General features: G+C 36.0%; 1 protein-coding gene and 1 non-coding gene across 11 annotated transcripts in view; both read left to right on the plus strand.

Annotated features, from left to right (window-relative positions):
- The first annotated feature begins 5 nt into the window (after positions 1–5).
- Positions 6–21,378, plus strand: part of LOC136145151 (exocyst complex component 1-like) — a 39,071-nt gene continuing 17,698 nt past the window's right edge. For 2 of the 10 annotated variants that reach the window (XR_010658701.1, XR_010658702.1), the window contains exons 1-8: positions 541–2,931; positions 4,082–4,245; positions 4,814–4,921; positions 6,978–7,054; positions 7,572–7,800; positions 11,350–11,533; positions 13,737–13,937; positions 16,348–16,542. Coding sequence is in view for 7 of the 10 variants with exons in the window: in XM_065903399.1 (XP_065759471.1) it covers positions 4,189–4,245; positions 4,814–4,921; positions 6,978–7,054; positions 7,572–7,800; positions 11,350–11,533; positions 13,737–13,927 (846 nt within the window). In the remaining 3 variants the exon portion in view is untranslated. Of the gene's footprint in view, positions 2,932–2,969; positions 4,246–4,588; positions 4,625–4,813; positions 4,922–6,977; positions 7,055–7,571; positions 7,801–7,973; positions 8,103–10,112; positions 10,165–11,349; positions 11,534–13,736; positions 13,938–16,347; positions 16,543–20,191; positions 20,462–21,378 lie in introns of those variants that run through there. The other 8 variants (XR_010658700.1, XM_065903403.1, XM_065903399.1 and 5 more) reach the window with 8 other exon arrangements.
- On the plus strand, positions 11,720–11,792 carry TRNAG-CCC (transfer RNA glycine (anticodon CCC)). Its single transcript has one exon. It is a non-coding gene; the product is annotated as a tRNA-Gly (tRNA).

The raw sequence follows: 21,378 nt of genomic DNA on the forward strand, positions 1-21,378 counted from the left end.
GCAGTAAAAGGGAAATCTTTCTAAAACTACCTCCTTGGGAGGTTATTAATGCCCCTGTCATAATATTAATTTATCAAGCTTAAGATTCTCATTGAGATAAATGACATAATTGGAATATAATTTAAATCAAATACAATACTATCTTAATGGTATCATTGCATTAACCTAAAACCTTAATTTTTTTTTCTTATTTTTTGAAGTTCTTAAATTATCTTGTTAAAAAATTTTTAATTAACCTAAGACAAGTTTAGAAGATACTTTTAAAACAGGGTTAAGATTACATCTCTCGTATGTATCCATTAAGTAGTAAGAAATAGGAGAGTAACCAAAAAATTATAGTTTCTATTACTTTGATGTTATCAGTTACAAGAAAGGAAAAACTAAATAATAAACAGAATTCAGAGGATAAAAACTATTTTGTTCATCTTTGAAAATGTAGCTTGTTGGTCAACATTTAAAAATAAATTTCAAGTTAAATACAAATGACTTCAGAAGTTCTAAGTAGATAGAATGTAAACTTTTTAAAGATACCTTTTCAAGGATTCGAATTATGTTTAAATCAGTTCTTAATAGTAATTACAGTTAAAAGAGAAACCTAAAATTTGGGGAAGGTAAATTTTCAATGGCTCAAAATTAAGGAATTATGAATAAAATTTTAAATTTGTTTTGTTTTTTCCTTGCTCTGAAAATGCTGCATCCGAGATACTAATAAAAATAGAAAGTCAGCGGCGGGCGGTTAAAAAAAAAAAGAGAATAGAAAGTCAGATTGAATGTATTTTACAAAAGGAAATTGTGTATAGTCATAGAGATTCAGGGGAATTCTCTCTTTTTGAACCATTCTTTACTCAAGTCTTTAACATCTACTTAGTTTAGATAATTTAAAACAACGTTAAAATGCCAGTAAAGCACTTTTTCTTTGTGGTAAGGTTTTTATAAAACCTTTGCCTTTCTAAGGTCAGAAGGTTACCCTGATACTCTCAGAGGTGTGGGATTGTCCTCCCGAGATTGATACTTTGGTGTTTTGTTTTTCTTCTGTATTCCTCAGATGTACTGAATGAAAAGACAGGCAAAGGATATCTAGTAATAATTTTTTAAATTGCCCATTTTTTTTCTTTTTACTACTAAGATAAGACACACAAGTATTAGTTGAGTCCATTTACATAATAACTTCCTTATCTTTAGTAATCCAAAACTTAAAAAATGATATGCCAAGCACATTTTTTCCAGTGTTTGTCCACTGAAATTAAGAAATCTTGTTGACTCCAAAGGGAGTCTTGAACACAAGACTACATTCAGTCCTGAGTGGATGATTCATTCAGTAAATGTTTATTAATTACCTATTACATGATAATCGCTGCTCGATACTGAGAATGCAGCAATGAGCAAAGACCCTACCCTCTTGGTGCTTGTACTCTAGCAGAAATTGTTTAAGGATATTTAAAATTTACCAGAATATTGTTACTTCTTGCTGATAAATAATATAGACTTTTTTATGAGCCCAAATAGGGCACTAGTAGTATTTATTAACTACTTTAAAAAAAGAAAACTATATGCAGAATTAGGCTTTGCTCTGAAACTGGTGAACTTAGTAGAGTGACACCTTAAGATCGCCAGAAGATACTGTTCAGATTGACAAGCTAGTGGCTCCAGTGCATCCCCCGCTCCTGGTTGCTGTGTGTCCAGCCTTATCATTTCATATTCCTTTAAACTTCAGGCAGACAAGGCTAGGAAGATTGACATGTTTTTGGTGTGGCAAATTAGTAGTTTATACTCGAGCTTTTGCCTAGCAATAGCAACTATCACTATCCCTGTTTGGCAGGAGTTGACACCTTGTTTTCCGTTTCTTAAATATTTCTAGAGTTATATTCATTAATTTTCTGTTTTATTCTATAATTTCTTTCTTTGCCATTCAAGTTAGATTCTCATTTGGGTTTAGAATGTTTCACAAAACGATCTCTACAATTGATCGAACAAATACTAAAGAGAGGTTTTAGATAAAGGAAATGCCAAATGACCCTGAAAGAACTCCAATTCCCACATTAGACCTGTCTCTCAGCTTTACCCTTCTACCTACCCATCTCCCAATAATTAGTGTTTTGATACATGTGTTTTATTCTCAGTGTTCACAGAGCCAGCTAAGTTACTAAACAGTTTAGCTTATTATTTCTAAAATGGTTTTAAAACTCCACTCATAATTTTTTTTATCAGAGGGAGTATAAAATTATTTAGTACAGTGGAGATTCCTTCCAAGAGCTTTCAGTGAATACAGGATTGTTAATGCATTTAATGTATAAATGTGCAAGTTCATTCTATTAAATTTTCACTGTATTAAATTATTTACTTGAACTCTGTTTTCTTCAGAAATCAGAACTTGGAAGTGTAGTCTTTAAATTTAAGTACATCAGCTTAGGAGACTTAAAAGTGTGGGGGAGGTTTACACATGTAGATATTTTTACCTGAATATTTGCATTAAATAGTACATTAAAAGACTAGTAAAGGTTTTTCTGTCATGTAATTTCTCAAGCAGTAGCTGACCAACTAAACATATGTTGCCTCTCTCGTTGCTTGGTGCTCCTGGTTCTTTGCATGTGTCTTTTCAACTAGAGCTTTAACTTCCTCTTGTGCGCGGTTTGTGCAGATTGCAGCTTGCTAACTTGTCTTTGTCTGTGACGCTTGCAGCCTAACCCGTGGCAGCCACACTGCCTGGAAAGGCAGTGCTGTCAGACGGGAAGCCGAGAGTGGGCGTGCTCGGCGTGTCAGCAGGTGCTCTCAGTGCGTGTGTGTGTCTAGGAGCCAGTCGTTCATCCTGGAGAAGCTGCGCCAGAAACACTGCTTGCTCTGGGTTGCCAGGGCTTGGCCAGAAAGAAAACCAACAGAAAGGAAGTGGGATGACTGCATCCAAGAAATGTGTGGCATGGTTAAACATGTATGGTGGGTAGTCAGAAACTTATAAAAAGTCTTACCCGTTATACTTTTGTTTTCAGGCTGTGTTTAGAAACTATAAAATTTCTTGTACGTATGGTCAGATTTTGCATAATGAAACCAAAGTTTGTCTCTAACTAACTGTATATCATATTTGTTGTTGTTATTTTTTACTTTACATATACAAATATGATTTGTATATCATATTTTTTATCACTTATTTTATTATTTGTCCCTTCTGACCATCAGTGAATAATACAGGTTTAGCTGAGAAATAGTCAAGAAGAATAAAAATGTTTTACTGTTTAAATTTAATTCTGAATAGAAACATCACATTTTCTTGTAAAAATAGAATCCTTTAATAGTTTGGTGTATGTAGGATATTGTGCAGACATATTGTTCTCATTTTTCCTCATAGCTATGATAGATACCTATGTTTATACCTAAACTCAGATGTCCCATATTAATATAGTTAACTATGTATGTGTTATGTTAGTTGTATTTTAAATACAACAAATATTCAGGGTTTTGTTTTTGTTGTTAGTTTTTCTCTTTTCGTTTTGTTTAGTTTTTAAAAGAACTTTAATCAATTCACTTGCTGAAAAAACAGGAATGTCTGAGTTCAGGAATGTATTAAGTTGAGTCATGTGTAATTGACGTTTTTAGTAGGACAAGATTAATTGAGTGTTGGTAGTTTCATGTGGTTCAGCCTAATATGTTGATTCAATGTAGAGGCAAATAATATTGGAATATGGCAGTTTTTTTCTAGAAATACAATCATTATGTTAGCTAGTATTCTAGGGGGTCAGTGACTTTCATCCATAGTCATGTCTTCTGAGTGGAAAAGAACTCCTCATCTACTTTTGAAAAATCATCAGACAACTGTGATGAGACTGGGCAGGGCACAGTGTGATCTCTAAGATCCCTTTCAGTCTTATTCTGTGATTCTGTATGATTTCACCTGTCTTTACATAGGCTCAGAAGTAGAACACAAATCTTAATGAAAGAGGAAGACACTCTACATCCTCTTCATGTGGCAGAGTTGTGCCCTAACCCATATGAGCCCCAGAAGAGCAGGACAGCAGAAGGGAGCCCTGATGGATGCCATGAACCTTTCATTCGTGAAGGTCACAGCTTTTAAAGGTTTATCATTTCCCAGGTCTTCACGGGAGTTCCGGGAAATTAACCGGGTCTACTTCCAGTCTAAATAAGCTCAGTGTTCAGAGCTCCGGGAACCACCGGTCTCAGTCATCTTCCTTGCTGGACATGGGAAACATGTCGGCCTCTGATCTCGATGTCGCCGACAGAGCCAGGTTTGATAAGGTAAGATAAAATGACGCATGTTTCTTAAACATTACTGTCAGTTTTCTAGCACCAGTTTGTTACTGCTTTAATTGTGTTCAAAGATTTGGGCTCTATTGACTCTTTTAATTAACCGTGTCTTACTTTCCATTTCTGAATCTAAAAAAAAAAAAAAATAACTGGTCAAATGGCAACTGAAATGTGATTCATCAATTAAATGACATAACAGCTTTATTAAAATTTGTTATAAATCATAAAGAGCTTGCATTGTCAATCCAGTTATTTGAGTGACTACAAAGAGGAAACAACTTTTATGAAGCTAAATTGTTTAAATAAAGTTTTATCACTCTGTTCCTCTTTCCAGATTCCAAGTGAGTAATTGTTGTCAGTTTTGTTTTAGGTATGTTCTGACCCTGTTATGCCTCATCAATACTGCATTGTCTTGTCAATCTTGGAAGTATTTGTTTGGGGGATTCTATTAAGATTATAGATAAAGCTTCCCTGGTTGCTGCAGAAAAGTGATTAAATGTGGAATGTTATTTTAAGCGTTTTGTTCAGTTCTTTGTAGAATCATTTTGGTTTTCTTCAGATCTTTGAACAGGTACTGAGTGAACTGGAGCCCCTGTGTCTGGCAGAACAAGACTTCATAAGTAAATTTTTCAAACTACAGCGACATCAGAGTATGCCTGGAACTGTGGTATGGGTGACATTTATTTACTAGCTCATATTTGTGATCTATATCATAATTAGCCTAATCATTATGTTGTCATAATTTCAATATCAGAACAGAAAGAATTTACATTGTAAGGATTTTTTAAGTAATTTTTATCATATAAGATAATAAAAAAAAAGGATAGTGTTTGAGCATCTAATCTAATATTCTAGACTATCTTAGGCCTAAACATTCTCCAAATTGATGAGTGGGGGAAATGTCTGAGTTTACTTGGCAAAAAATATTTTTAAAAAGCAAATTTATTGTTTTAGTGATCAAGAAAAAGTAAATAGAATTAAAAAATTACAATGATGTTTTAATGTATATTTGTTGTTATTTAGTCACTAAGTCGTGTCTGACTCTTTGCAACCCCGTGGACTGTAGCCCACCAGGTTTCTCTCTCCATGGGATTCCCCAGGCAAGAATACTGGAGTGGATTGCCAGTTCCTTCACCAGGGGATCTTCCCAACCCAGGGATTGAACCCGTGGCTCCTGCATTGGCAGGCAGATTTCTTTCCTGCTGAGCCACCAGGGAAGCCCCCATGGTCTTAAAAAATAAATGAAAGCAAGCCAGAGAAAAATGGAGAGCCTCAAATCAGAATCTTTCTTATGGCTTTCTTACTATGAGACTGAGAGAGTAACAGGCGGGAAGGCCAGGGGTCTCCAAATGGAGGAATGAGGCTGTAAGTGCCAGACATTTTTATCTCTCCTAACCGGCAGAAAAGAACAAACCAGCGATCTGTTTTTCCTTCTCTATACAAAATTAAAAGGAGGTTTCTCCTAACATTCTGTGTGGCCATGACACCTGGTCTCACCTAAAGCTAACTACTCCCAAACCTTGAGTTAACCAATACATTTCTTTTTCGTATGGAAATGTTGTCTTAAGCTATGTTAATGAACCCCAGACTCCATCTTCAAGTTGGTTCCGCCAAAGGGCCTAACTTACTTGTTCAGGTGTTGTTCCCCTAATCTATGTAAACGAAACTATTTGTTGGTACAAGATGCAAGTCAATAGTTTTATGGCCTGGGTTGAATTATCTGGTGCCATTCTAGATTTTATGACATTCCTTTCTTTTCATTAACAGACTGTGAGTGACTATATACCATACAGCTAAAGACTAGGAGGGGGGTACTCTTTTGCCCCCTTCTGATGCCTATGTCAGAAGCTTTCTCTATCTCCTTTATACTTTAGTAAAACTTTATTACACAAAAGCTCTGAGCGATCCAGCCTCGTCTCTGGCCCCGGATTGAATTCGTCTCCTCCGGAGGCCAAGAATCCCGCGTCTTATCGTTCAGCAACAACCTTTCAGGACCATAAACTAATTATTTAATCCCTACTTTTCCTCATCTATGTAATGGGTATAATAATGCCTATTGAACATGGCTCTCTGGTGGCATAAATGTAAGAAAATAAAATGAGCCATTTGCTAGAGTATTTTAAAGAACTTAAAAACACAATGCAAATCGAGTGATTTTTTTAAAATTAAGATGATCTTTAAAAGAACTAACATATAAAAACAGTGCTCAAAATTAAGTCTTTCAGATGGTTAGGGGGTTTGTTCTTGTAGATGGTAATTGCTAGTAAATTTGTTAGTTTCTGTAAGAACTTCTGACAGCATTTTTTATGCTCAAGTTTTATTAGGATGATTAATTTTATTAGAATGATTTTAATTTTCAAAATTCTCCCTTGAACATGTCCCTAGATATTTTCAGCTTTTTATTAAATTGTCCCCTCGTTCCTGCACTCCCTCTGAGTCTCCTCTACCTTTCTCTCCCGCCCCACCCCCCCCCCAAATGTGCTCACAAGCAAACACAGCTTCTCATTCTCAGATAAAATCTGAAAACAAAGCTTCTCCTGAACATTCTGAAGCAACATGTTAAATTATATAATTTCATTGATAATACTACCTTTAAAAATCATTATTTCTCATCATACATTCTCTCCTAAGAATTTGGAGACTGAGCAGGCTATTGCTATATAAACTAAACTCTTCAATTTGTTAGCCTTTTATTATGTAAAGTATCTGAATAATTTTTGCAGACTGAAGCAGAGGACACAGATGGAGGAACTTTGTCACGGCAACATAATGCTGGCACACCGCTGCCTGTTTCATCTGAGTATGTGTTTGTTACTATCTGTTGTTTATTGTGAAAAAAAAGTAAACTTTCAATTGAGCAGGAAGGAATGCTGCCCAGTGAGGAGTCCAGATTACTGTCCATAGCTGACAACACTCAGAGCACCGATCTGTGTGCCCAGTGTGTTACAGAGCTTCTCAATGAAGTAAACTTGGTCCCCTTTATGGCTCTTTGGCTTTTCTTTGCTCTTGTAATCACACAAATGCAGTCAATTTTGATGTTTGCTGGTAGGAAGTTGCATTTGAATTGTAGTGTATTTCTCAGAAATCACAAAGCACATTTCAGGACCCAGTTCTACAAAGGACGTTATTTTGAGTGATAAAAATGCAACCTCAAAAAAATATGTTTATGTTGGAAACCACTCTAGAATAATTAACTATTTGGACAGTGTTAGTTGATATTTCAAATTTTAGTCATTTGTGTATACCGAGTGGATTAAAGTTAAAGGTAAATGCACCTGAAGCTTGTACTAACTATTCTGTTTTGTATTTCTGAACAGGAAAGATATGATCCGCCAGATGATAATTAAAATATTTCGCTGCATTGAGCCAGAACTGAACAACTTGATTGCATTAGGAGACAAAATCGATAGCTTTAACTCCCTTGACATGCTAGTCAAAATGAGTCGCCATGTGTGGACTGCACAGAACGTGGACCCCGCTTCTTTTCTGAGCACTACACTGGGAAATGTTTTGGTGACTGTCAAAAGGAACTTTGACAAATGTATTGTAAGTTGGGTATTTTTTTTTTCAGTAACTTAGAACTCTTAACCATTGCAGAGTATCTGTGTGTGTGTGTGTGTGTCTGTGTGTGTGTGTGTGTGTGTGTGTGTGTGTGTGTGTTTCAAAGACTTCTGGCTTCCCACCAGGGGACCTACTGTTCCTATCCCCACGCCTTGCAGCAGGGTATTGGCTGCAGTGTCCAGGAGCAGGCTAGTGCCAAGTTGTGTCCCGTCTACACTGTGAACCATGGCCAGTCCTGGAGTGGCTGACACAGAGGCAGCAGCGATTACACCCGAGATCCACTAAGTAACTGAAATCCCCGGTGACCAATTAGTGACCATAGATTTAATGAAGCAACTGAAACTTGAATTTATTGTTTTTCTTCTTTTAATATATCACAATAGGGTAATTAATATTTGGGTTATTTTAATTGATTAAAGTATTTTTTTCAGTTCAATAGCTTTAATCATATTGCTTTAAGAATAAATTGTTCTTATGACAACTTTTGGTAGTTATCATTTTTCTCCTAATAGGGAAAAAAATCATTAACTTTATTTTTTCTGTTAGGTTTTGGTAAGCTCATAGATATGAAGAGGATTGGGCCAGGTTCTAAAAAGAGTTTCATTTTATGAATATATTTAGTATTAATATGTAAAAATAGGTATTTATCATCTGAATTATTCTACTATGTAACCTCTAAGTTAAATCCAGTGCTTGAATAGCCATAGAATAATGAGTGAGTGAAAGTCACTCAGTCATGTTTGAGTCTTTGTGACCCCATGGTCTGTAGTTTGCCAGACTCCTCTGTCCATGGAATTATCCAGACAAGAATACTGGAGTGGGTAGCCATTCCCTCCAGGGGATCTTCCCAACCCAGGGATCGAACCCAGGTCTCTCGCTTTGCAGGCAGATTCTTTACCGGCTGAGCCACCAGGGAAGCCCATAGAATAATGAGAGAATAATAAAAATATTAAGGGTGATTAAAATCCACTTCATCTTTTATACTTTTTAAAAATAATGCTTACTGATTTCTGAAAGTTTAAAAGCCATCCGTAGAAACGTAAATGTCACCTCAACAGACTTGTTAACCCTCCTTCCCCACCAAATGATTGCACTGGCATTTGAAATATTATGAAATTTGGCCACTTATCCTCTTCCCTGCCCAGCTTTCTTCAGAAGTGATGATAAACCTGTAAGGTCTGATTGTAAGCTGATTGCCAAAAAGAAAATAAAGAATTACTAAAGTCTAAGATAATGAGTCCCATGTGACATAGAATAAGAATAGCTAGAACATTAACCATGAGAACACTGTACATTTTTAGAATATGAAGATTTTCTTGCTCTTATCAGTGAATAAAGCTAGTATATAAAACTTTAATATAATACCTCTCAATCCAGTTGAATGTAATTGTTAGAAGTGTAAGATATAATAGTGTCAGGGAGATGTAGACATAGGTTCAAATGAAGTGCTTAGCACATTGCCTGGTACAGAATAAGAGCTTGTAACTAATTGCTTGTAATGGTGATGATGATGATGATGATGACAGTAATGAAAGTGAAAGTAAAGTCGCTTAGTCGTGACCGACTCTCTGCGACCCCATGGACTGTAGCCTACCATGCTCCTCCGTCCATGGGATTTTCCAGGCCAGAGTACTGGACTGGGTTGCCATTTCCTTCTCCAGGGGATCATCCCGACCCAGGGATCGAACCCAGGTTTCCCACATTGTAGGCAGATGCTTTACCATCTGAGTCACCAGGGAACAATAGTGGTAATTAGTAATAGTTTGCTGAAGAATGTTCGTGTTCCTCTCAAAACTGGGAAGTGAAGAAATTTAGTTAAATTAACCTAGACAAAGGTATAAAGTCGTGTTTTTTCCCTAAATTGCATGTATTTCTAAAAGATGGACCTTGTCACTAAAGGGAAGAGGATGGTTCCTTCTGTTGGTTATCATCAATCTGTTTCTTAATTTAAATCAAGTCTTTTCACAGTGTCGTCAGTTGTGTGTGCTCAGTAAGTGTTACATGTTTTTGGTACTTGGGACAAGATCTGGACCTAAAGCATACCTTGAAAGAGTAGTGAATGGTTCTCTGTGTATTGAGCCAAAGAATGAATGTCAGACAACTGCAGAAAGTGGAATAGATGGTATCTGAGTTTAGTACTTTCATCTGGTGGCCAAGCCCAAAGTGTTCTTCAAGGAACGGGGCTAAAAAGATTAGCCTGCCAAGAACTAGGGATAAAATTAGAAACATAGCAAGTACTACCAAGCTGGACACTGCACTCCAGTACATTTCTTACCTGCATTTACTTTGCTTTTCAGGATTCCTCACACTACAGTGATGTGGTTTTGTACCCTTTAACCTTTGAAAATGGTATGATCTGGGTGTCTCTGCCTCATTGTATATTCTTGCCTTCTTTGTCATAGATTAATTAACCGTATAAGGATGGGTTTATTCCTGGGTGCTCTGTTCTGTTAATGTACATGTCTGTTTTTGTACCAGTACCATATTGTTTGATGACTGTAACTTTGTAGTATAGTTTGAAATCAGGGAGCATAATACCTCTGATTTTGTTCTTCTTTCTTGAGCTTGCCTTGGCATTACGATCTTTTGTGTTTCCATACAGGTTTTAGAATGATTTGTCCAATTTGGATTCCTTTTATTTATTTTTCCTGTCTGATTGCTATGTCTAGGACTTCCATTACCATATTGAACAAAAGAACGGTTACTTTTCTAATCTCTACATGTCATATGGTTTTCAGGTTATACCCCCAGAATCTCAGCACAATGAAATTTTAGGTAGGAGTTGAAAATGACTCAACACTTGGGCAGTGTACTTCTTACTGGGAATAGAACTAGATCCCCTGGAAGTACACAGAATCATAATTGATTATTTTGAACCAAAGTGTCTATGTTCTGTCTATATGTCTATTTGTTACTTTGTATCCATCTTACACAAGTACTTTGCTATACTGATTTAGAGTGAATGACTAATAGGTACATGGAAAACTATATAATGCAAATCCACAGTAGAAGTACCTGTTCTCCTCTGTGCTCATACCCCCAAAACATAGAACTTCTCTATCCAAACAAATTTTAGGCTGATGAGATTTGGAAATGGTTGTGGTTCTCAACTTGACTATATAGACACCAACCAGAAATAATCTTGAGAGATCCTGTGTGTGCTCTGGTATCTGCTCTGCCCCAAAGTGGGCAATCATTATATACTTACCTTTTATAAATGATAGAAGTGTTCATTGGTTGTTTTTACTTGAAACAAAGACCTGAGGTTCACAAGCTTTGAGTGCATTTTGTTTTGAATAATTTGGATTTTTTCCCTTGATTTTAGTTCCTTCAATGATATCTATGTACTTTTTAATCTCTAGAAATAGTTTTTCATAGTTATCCATATTGTGTTAATCTTTGATTAGTAAATGTCCGAAATGTTCTAGGTATTAAATTACATCATGCCTTTGTGGTATATATATTTACTTTTAATTGTACGTTGTTTCTAAGTTGCTTAGCTATTTTTCTCCCTTGCTTTCTGCCTAACTTTAGAGTAACCAAATAAGGCAAATGGAAGAAGTAAAGATCTCAAAGAAGAGTAAAGTAGGAATTCTCCCGTTTGTTGCTGAATTTGAAGAATTTGCTGGACTCGCAGAATCAATCTTTAAAAATGCTGAGTGTCGTGGAGATCTAGATAAAGCATATACTAAACTTATCAGAGGAGTATTTGTTAATGGTAAACTTTTGTTACATTATGAAGAAGTTTTTGGTGGTGGTTTTCCTTATTTCTGGTGTTTTTGGTCAGTTGTTTTCATTATTTCTGATTAAGTTAGAAGTTGGGAGACAGATGTGTTCATTATTTTCCATAGTCTCTAGTCTTTTTTAAGTTTTCTGAAATTAAAGATTTCTTAAATTTGGGACTTCTCTGGTGGTCCAGTGGCTAAGACTCCACACTCCCAATGTGGAGAACCTGGGTTCAATCCCTGGTCAGGGAACCAGATCCCACATGCAGCGATGAAGTCCTGGCACAAGTAAATAAAAAAATATATATATATTAAAAATTATAATAATAATAAAGATTTCTTAAATTTGAAAAACAGTGTGTAAAACCCTTTTGTATTTACCAGGAACTACTTATATTTTAGGGTTCATATGGGCTATCAGTATGCAAAGTTGAAATTCATTTTTTAAACACAAAAATGACCTTGTGGATTACATTCGCATTTTAGCAAGAGTCTTCTTGAGCTGATCAACAGTGATGTCTGTATGTGTGTGTGCTTAGTCAGTCAGTCATGTCCGACTCTTTGCAACACCATGGACTGTAGCCCACCAGGCTCCTCTGTCCATGGGATTCTCCAGGCAAGAATACTGGCACGGGTTGCCGTGCAATCAGCCAGGGGATCTTCCCAACCCCGGGATCAAACCCAGGCCTCCCACATTGCAGGTGGTTTCTTTACCATCTGAGCCACCGGGGAAGGTCAAGAATACTGCAGTGGGTAGCCTATCCCTTCTCCAGGGGATCTTCCCGAGCCAGTTACTGAATCTGGGTCTCCTGCATTGCAGGCCGATTCTTTACCAGCTGAGCTACCAGGGAAGCCCAAATTAATGCTAAAATAGTGTAATTCATCATCTAGCTATGTCAGATCACACAGTTAAGTTACAGAAACAGTGTGGATGTGTTTAATTTGAAATAAATGATCTGACTGCATCAATTCAGGAATTTTTAAAACTAAAAAAAATGACCAAAGTAGAATTATCTCAACAGTTAGAGATAATACATTTTTGGTGGAAACAGGTTTAGGGGAAAGATGATAAATTACATGATTGAATGTTTATATGGTTGATATTTCTTTTAAAATTCAAAGTAGCTTTGCTTTGTCTGATTGTAAAGTAGTATATGCTCATTACATACCCCCCAAAATCAGCAAACTGACTTTAAAAATCAAGAAGAAACTAAAGGTAATTTGTAATCTCATCATACAAAGGTTAACATTTAATTTTTACCTGTGTGAACTTTTCAGTATATCTCTCTCCCTGACAGACATGCACATATTGTGTGTTCTGTAATTTGAAATGTTTCTCACACCTTACACCCTGTTTGGAACCTGCTAGACTCTGTGATTCTAGTGTCTGTCCTTGTCTCCTGATACAGATAACCGTAGTCACTTCTGATGATTACATAGAGTTCCATCTGTCATTGTTTACTTAGCAGATCTTCTGTTAACAGGCATTTGGTTTGTTTCCAGTTTTCTGTATATTTCTGTATATTGTCCAATAATTTCCCTAGGATCAGTTATTAGAAATAATTCCTGGGTCAGAAGTTTTGTGTCTGTTGAGTTTCTGCCAAATAACCACACAGAAAGATTATACCTGTTTGGTCCTTTGAGCGTTTAGTGGAAGTTTCTGTCACATCTGCCTCGAGACCCAGTATTTCTCAGTATTATCAGTCTTATTATCCTTTGTTAACCTAGAAGGATATAAATCAGTTTTGCTTACACAGTTTTACTGTGTAAGAGCTTCCAAATTATATGTTAAGTTTATTCGTCTTTCTCTTTATGACTTCTCAGTTTTGGGCCATTCTTAGAAAGTTCATACTACCACAGAATTATTTCTTTAATTAGGTTTATTTTTCTTAGTACTTACAATTGCATTCATTTATTTGCCTTTGACATTTTAAGCACTTGAACAATTTAGGATTTGGTTGGCTAAAAGATGTGAAATAGGAATCCAAATTTAGCCATATATATATAACTGTTTTAGAATGATTGTTTATTTAGGTTTAGGTCGATCCTTCAATACAGTATGTTTTATTTGATTAAGTCCAGAAATGTGCTTACTTCTTAAAGTTATAAATGAAAAAAATCATGTAATTTTTCCATAGCTAAATGTGGTCATATTCATACCAGGTCATCGTTACATTTTTTCCATTTTTGTTTTAGTGGAGAAAGTAGCAAACGAAAGCCAGAAGACCCCCAGGGATGTCCTCATGATGGAAAACTTCCACCATATTTTTGCAACACTTTCTCATTTGAAAATCTCATGTCTAGAAACTGATAAAAAAAGAAGCCAAACAAAAAAACACAGATCACCTTCAGTCTTATGTCATATACTCTTTAGGACAACCTCTTGAAAAGCTAAATGTAAGCATATTTTCATTCAGTATATTTTTCTTGGTTTTGAACCTGTGTTTAGACGTGAGTAACACAACAGACATTTAAATTTGCTCATTCACTGGTGCAGGAGGATAAGGAAGGATGGACTGAGATATTGAAGCTGCTCAGACACTGCTAGATGTTTTATATACATTATTTCTTTTAATTCTTGTAAACGATGATGTGGGGTAAGATAGCATTATCCTTGTTTTACAAATGAAGAAACTGGAAGTAAATAAAAAGTTATAGTAATTGACAGGTAGCAAAGCAGGGGGATTAACCATAGATTTAGCCTTTTCCATTATACCAGTCTTCCATTTCTTACCTCATAAATGGCTAACCTTTATCCCTAGCTCAGATGAAGATTTTGAAAATTCTATCAAGATAAAAAGAAAATAAAAAATTGTTTTATTCATTGCCTTTTCTTTATCCTTCCTTTCTTGACTTGTCATTCCCCAGAGCAAATCTGATCTTTAAACATGAGAAATGGTAGTTTTAGAGAACTTTGCAACATAGTAGAAGCTTAAATGGACCCTTCTAACAAATTAGGTCCACAGTGTGATTAGTCATCTTTGTTTTGAAGTTAGAGTCAAATAAAAATTGTCTATCTGTTGTCAGCAATTCAAACGCAGAACCAGTGCCTTGTAAACTGAAGAACAGGCAGATGTTCCTTTAGGGTAAAGGGTCTGTCTCAGACCTAAAGCCTGCATGATGCGTAACTGCAACATAAAGGAACTTCCTTTGAAATCAAATTTAGAGCAGACACATTGATAAATCCTTTATTATGTAACATTGTTAGAGAAGCTCTAGCCAATGCAGTAAGACCGAAACATAAAGACATATGGAAAGAGAATCATACTGGAATGGACTGCCATTTCCTTCTCCACGGAATCCTACCACCCAGGGGTCAGATCCGGGCCTCTTGTGTCTCCTGCTGGCAGGCGGAGTCTGTGACTGCGCCACCCGGGGAGCCCTCGGACTTACAGTCACCTGTGTGTGACCTGTGGGGGTTGTCTCATCTGGTGAAGGAAAGTATGTTTTTTAACCTAGTCAAGGTATATATATATATCAAAAAACAATTTGTTTCCTATATGTTATAATAACCAATTAAAAATCTGTGTAAAATAGAAAAATAAATACATTAATTAAAATCTGTGTAGAAAAAAAATTTAAATATCTGGAACAGATTTGTCTAGAAAATTATTATTAAAAATGTAATAATTTAATGAAGAATAAATAAATAATTGCTAAGAAAATTTTAGAGAATAGTAGAGAGGGGATTTGACTTGTCAGTATTAAATCATGTTGTGCTCAAGTAAAGACTTGCCAATATACATGTTAAAAAACCAATTACACTTTAAAGGCAACCTGAGAAGAATGTTTATAACAGCACAACAGTCAGTATGCAAAATATAAAAGATCTTTTTAAAATCAATCAGGAAAGCACTAGGATCCCAATATATAAATGGGTATGGGTTCTGAATGTACTTACTGAGCATATGAAAAGCAGATAAACTTCATTTCTAGCTGAAGAATATTGAAATAAAATGACAAATAAACCTTTCTTACCTTTTTTTTTTGGCTACACCACTTGGCATGTGGGATCTTAGTTCCACATCCCCGTCCGTCCACCGGGGATCCAATCCATGCCGTCTGCATTGGAAGGGCAGAGTCTTAACCACTGGACTGCCAGGAAAGTCCCCCTTTTTCACTTTTCAAAATGACAAAGATTTTTCTTTAGTTATGATAATGCTGATGATAGTATGATAAGATAAAATAGTGTCATATACTGCTGACAGAAATATAAAGTAACTGAACTTTTCTGGGAAGCAATTTGTGTATATGAAGAGTCTTCAGAATGCTTAACAATTACACTCCTCAACTGAAGAATTATAGTCCTAGAAATTTATGCTGGACAGTCATCAAAAATGTGGGTAAATACCTATGTATGAAAGTTATTTATAGCTGTATTTATAATAGATTTTGTTTTTGATGAGTAGATTTTGCCAACTTCAAGAGAAAAAGTAAAAAATATTAAATACTTAATACTGAAGGAATGAATAAACATAGTATAGTCATTGGACGGAACATGATGCAGCCATTAAAATTTATACTTTGGGAAAAACTTAAAATATTAAATGAAAAATATAGCATACAAAATTAATCTCATTTTCATACTCACACATCAAACGACTAGAGGGAATTCTAGTCTTTTGACAGTGCTTATCTCTGAGTAGTGTGATAATAGCTGATTATTATTTTATCCTTTATATTTTCACACACTGTCTGATTTTTACACAGTGATTATATACTATTTTATAGTCAGATTTTTTTTTTTTTTAATTTAAGTGGTAGTGAGAGCCGTTCTTAGCCGTTGTTTCTTTTCATTTCCTTGAAGCACTTCTTTGAAGGTGTGGAAGCTCGGGTGGCACAGGGTATAAGAGAGGAGGAAGTGAGCTATCAACTTGCGTTTAACAAGCAAGAACTCCGAAAAGTTATTAAAGAGTATCCTGGAAAAGAAGTGAAAAAAGGCCTCGATAACCTCTACGAGAAGGTTGATAAACATTTATGTGAAGAGGAGAACTTACTCCAGGTATGCTTTAGTTCTCTTAACCTACCTAGATTGCACATCCTTATATATATCTATTTTCCCCTAAATATTCCTCTAGAAATGCTATACATTTTCTAATTTTAGTGCAGGAGGAAAGCGCCATATAAAATGCAGACAAGATTAGTAAATTGTGAGGAAAAAAGGAATATTTATACAAGTTTGTATGGCTATCTCTGTGTATTTTATATTTCTGTGGTATCATTTTGAGACATTAAGTTGTTTTGCTTTTGTTTGGGGACGGGTTTTTCATGACTTTCTGTGTTTTGTTTTAGTTTGGAAGGTAGTAAGGGAATGGAATGTGGAGTGATTGTGAGCATGGGAGCCTGGATATGGGTTCATAATCTGCCTCCAGGTAAAACTGCCTGGTTTGGAGCAAGTTAGTTCACCTCTCTGAGCCTCAGTTTCCTTATTTGAAAAGCAGAAATAATACCTGTACTCTCTAGGTGGGCACTAATATTATTGCCATTGCCATTTTATACATGTGAAAATCAGAGCTTAGAGAGGTAGAGTAATGTGACCACGATCCCATAGCTAATGTATGATAGAGTCAGGTTTAAACCTCAGTTAGAGATGAGTAAGAATTACTCTTGATTTTAGCATCATGGAAGGCTTCATGAAGGAAAGCATTTATGTTAGTCTATGGCAGTCAGATACTAACTTAACAGATAAAATAGAAGTGGCATTCCCAGTGGAAGAAATACTGTGAGCTAAAAGATGAGAAGCAAAAAGTGTAAGTAAAGCTGTTTAGTAAAATAGTCTTAAGCTGACTATTAGGAATTTAAGATTTGTGACATTTAGGATTTACAAGGAAAAATCCTCGAAGAAGGCACTCTTTGAACTGGCAGATAGAAATGGTGTTCGTTCATAGTACCCACCCTCACCAGGTTGTCATGAGATTTAAATAGAATAATACGTGCATAAAGCCCTTTGCACTGTGCTGATGTGAAACAAGTCGAGTAAGTGTAGCCTATTGACAGCGCTGCCGTGTCAGTGTGTGTGTGTCAGGTTCTGCCTTGATAGTTGTCTAAGGTTTATTTTCTGATGGGACTGTTCATTTGTTTACTTTTTCTTGACTGAAGTACAGTTGATTTACAGTGTCGTATTGATTTCTGCTTATATCTGTCAGCAATTTAGTTTCCACTTCTAGACTATAGATCCCTTTGACTGCTCATGATTAGTCTGACTCATCTTGGTGTTCTCCATGTCATCAAGAAGTGTTTTGCATCCTTAATTTTAGATAAATTAAACTTTCATCTGCTGTGAAGTTTCATTTAATCCTTAGTCTTATTTCATACATAGTAGTGCATAGCCACATCTGTGTTGGCTATTGGAACAGATACAATAACAGCTGAAATGTAATAAACATTACTGTGTCAAACACTGTTCTGAGCACTTTACATACATTCACTCATTTAATCTCATTTGAACCTGTGGGGAACGTATTATTATCACGACCCAGTTTACAGATAAGGAGGGCCTTGAGGCACAGAAGAGTGGTGTAACATACTCAAGGTCACTCGAGGAGTTACGAATCTTCCTTCAGGATGTACATTCTTAACTGTTGTTGTTCAGTCGTTCAGACGTGACTCTGTGACCCTGTGGACTGCAGCACGCCAGGCTTCCCTGTCCTTCACTCTCTCCCAGTTCAGCTCCGTCGCTCAGTCGTGTCCGACTCTTTGCGACCCCATGGACTGCCCAGAGTTTGCTCACATTCATGTCCATTGAGTCGATGATGTTACCTAACCATCTCATCCTCTGCCACCTTCTTCTCTTCCCACCTTCAATCTTTCCCAGCATCAGGGTCTTTTCCAGTGAGTCGGCTCTTCACATCAGGTGTCCAAAATATTGGAGCTTTAACTTCAGCATCAATCCTTCCAATGAATATTCAGGGTTGATTTCCTTTAGCACTGACTGGTTGGATCTCCTTGCAGTCCAAGGGACTCAAGAATCTTCTCCAGCACAGTTCGAAAGCATCAGTTTTTTGGCACTCAGCCCTCTTTATGGTCCAAGTCTCACATCTGTACATGACTACTGGAAAAACCATAGTTTTGACTCTACAGACCTTTGTCAGCAAAGTGAAGTTTTTGCTATTTAATATGTTGTCTAGGTTTGTCATAGCTTTTCTTCCAAGGAGCAAGCATCTTTTAATTTCATGGCTGCAGTCACCATCCACAGTGATTAACTATTATGCTATCCTGCTGCTAAGTCACTTCAGTCCTGTCCGACCCTGTGCGACCCCATAGACGGCGGCCCACCAGGCTCCCCCGTCCCTGGGATCTCAAGGCAAGAACACTGGAGTAGGTTGCCGTTTTCTTCTCCAAAATGGATGATGCCATACCACATATATTCAAGAGCAAAACTACCAACCAGTGTGGTAATTTTATTCGCCCAGTAGGTTGTGTACTAACTTAAAGCATTTATCTCATCATAAATGCCTTTATCATTTTTCTACGACTGAACAGGAAATTTTCCTTTATTGTCTCGCTTCTTGTATTTGAGAATGGTTATCCTATATGTAATTCGTTGAGAGTTCTCCAGCTTTCAGTAATTCAGTATTGGTTACAAATCATGTAATTACTAAAATACTGTATCGAATTTTTCCTTCTGAATAACTATTGTGTATATGGATAAGGCTCTTGTGAAGATCAGTTGTAAACTTGAATTTTGAGGATCATGTGATTCTGTGTAACAGTATGAAATACATTTTCCAAAAAGTTGAAATGTGGTAATATTATTCTTAAATTTATCATGTGCTGTCATTTGTATGAAAGCAAGTCCTTATAGAATCAATACAGAAGAATTATTACATGTCATTTATCATAAAACATAGTCAGTCAGTGGTACTCAGTGAGGACTGAATCACTGCCATAAAGAGACTCGTGTCCTTAATGCATAAACACAAAGACCCTGTCAGTGCAGCGGCTTCACTTTTCTGACATTTATTTTACTTTTGGTTACGTCAGGATCCTCACTGCAGCCTGTGGGCTTCTCTCTAGTTGGGGCGCTCAGGCTCAGGTCCCATGGCCTATGGGATCCCAGTTCCTGGGCTAGGGATCAGCCCTCATTCCCTGCATTGGAAGGCGGATTCTTAGCCACTAGGCTGCTAGGAAAGTCCCTCTACAGTTTTAATAGCAAAAAATTGCAAATAATCCAACTTTCCATTAGTAGTAGATGGATAAATTAAGGTGTATTCAGTATTTGCCAACAGAGTAGTGAGAATTAGTGAATTTTATCTACAAAAAATACTGCAGATGAATACCAGGAAAATAATGTCAGGTTTAAAAAAAAAAAAAGTCACAGAATATATATCATATGATTCTATTAATATAAAAGTTCAAAATAAACAGTATTTAGAGTTACAAGTGTTGTATAACTGAGAAAAAGCAAGGAAATGATCATAAAATTCTAGAGTGATTAGAGAGCAGGAAGGGAAGATTATGGTATCTAGCAGGGGCAGGATTTTAAAGGTATGTTATGTTACTTAAACTGGGCAGTGGCTACATGGATTTCATTGTACTATGATACTTGATACCTTACACATACCTTATAAATCTTATTTTATATTAGCTCAACGTTTAATTTAAAAACAAAATCAAACTCATATGTGTGTGTATATTCTTTATTGACATAGGAAAAAACCTTCACATTTGTAGATGATCTGGAGACAAAGAAGATCCAAGGTTGGTTGGATTGCTCGAGGTTCAAGCCAAGTATGTTCAGAGCTGATATTCCACACAACAGTGACCTCCCTCTCCAGAATGTTACAGATATAAATATATTTAAACATCTAAAGACCAAACACTGTCTAATGTTTCTGTTAACAGACCAAGTTTATTTTACCTGAGGTGGTATGGCTCTTATTTAAAGAAAAGGCAGATAGCAAAATACTTCTTAGAAAAGAATCTAAAAAAGTAAGCACGTCACATAACAAACTTATCTAAATAACTGGATAGAAATTTTGAGAAAGTAAGATGTACATGATTCCTATTAAAGATAAACATTGGTTAATTAATATGTCTCAGTTTATATTTGTGTTAGTATCTGTTTATTCTAAGGAATTAGAAACTAAGTTTAATACAGCTTTTCAAAATTAAATAAGATATTTTGAATGAAGAAAGAAAAGCAGTGGATGACTCTGATCAGCTACAATTTTCTAGATCTTAGAGATATGTAATATTTTGTGCTACAGATAGAATGAGAAAAGAGCAACATATGATAACTTAGAGAATATAAAGAAATGAAAAAGTGCTGAGAAAGCAAAAATGGCTATGCCAGGAAGGTTAAATATACAATGGTGTCTAGGAAGTAAGATTATTAATTCTCATAACTTTATGTTCTAGGATTCTCTGCATCTGCAAGTCCCCAATTTTAATGTACATATGAAACAACCAGGAATCTTGTTGAAATGCAGGTTTTGTATGATCTAAGACTCTGCATTTCTAGCAAGATCCCAGGTAATATCAATGCTACAGGCCTATAACCCACAGCTGAAATTGCAAAGTTTTACAGTGGTGTCAGTTCAATTCAGTCGCTCAGTCATGTCTGACTCTGCGACCCCATGGACTGCAGCACACCAGGCCTCCCTGTCCATCTCTTTTGTTTCTTTAGGTAGATATACTCCTAAGTATTTTATTCTTTTTGTTGCAATGGTGAATGGTATTGTTTCCTTAATTTCTCTTTCTATTTTTTCATTGTTAGTATATAGGAATGCAAGAGATTTCTGTTGTTAATTTTATATCCTGCAACTTTACTATATTCATTGATTAGCTCTAGTACTTTTCTGGAAGAGTCTTCAGGGTTTTCTGTGTAGAGGATCAT

The sequence above is a fragment of the Muntiacus reevesi genome, chromosome 12 (assembly GCF_963930625.1).
Source record: "Muntiacus reevesi chromosome 12, mMunRee1.1, whole genome shotgun sequence".
NCBI lineage: Eukaryota > Metazoa > Chordata > Mammalia > Artiodactyla > Cervidae > Muntiacus > Muntiacus reevesi.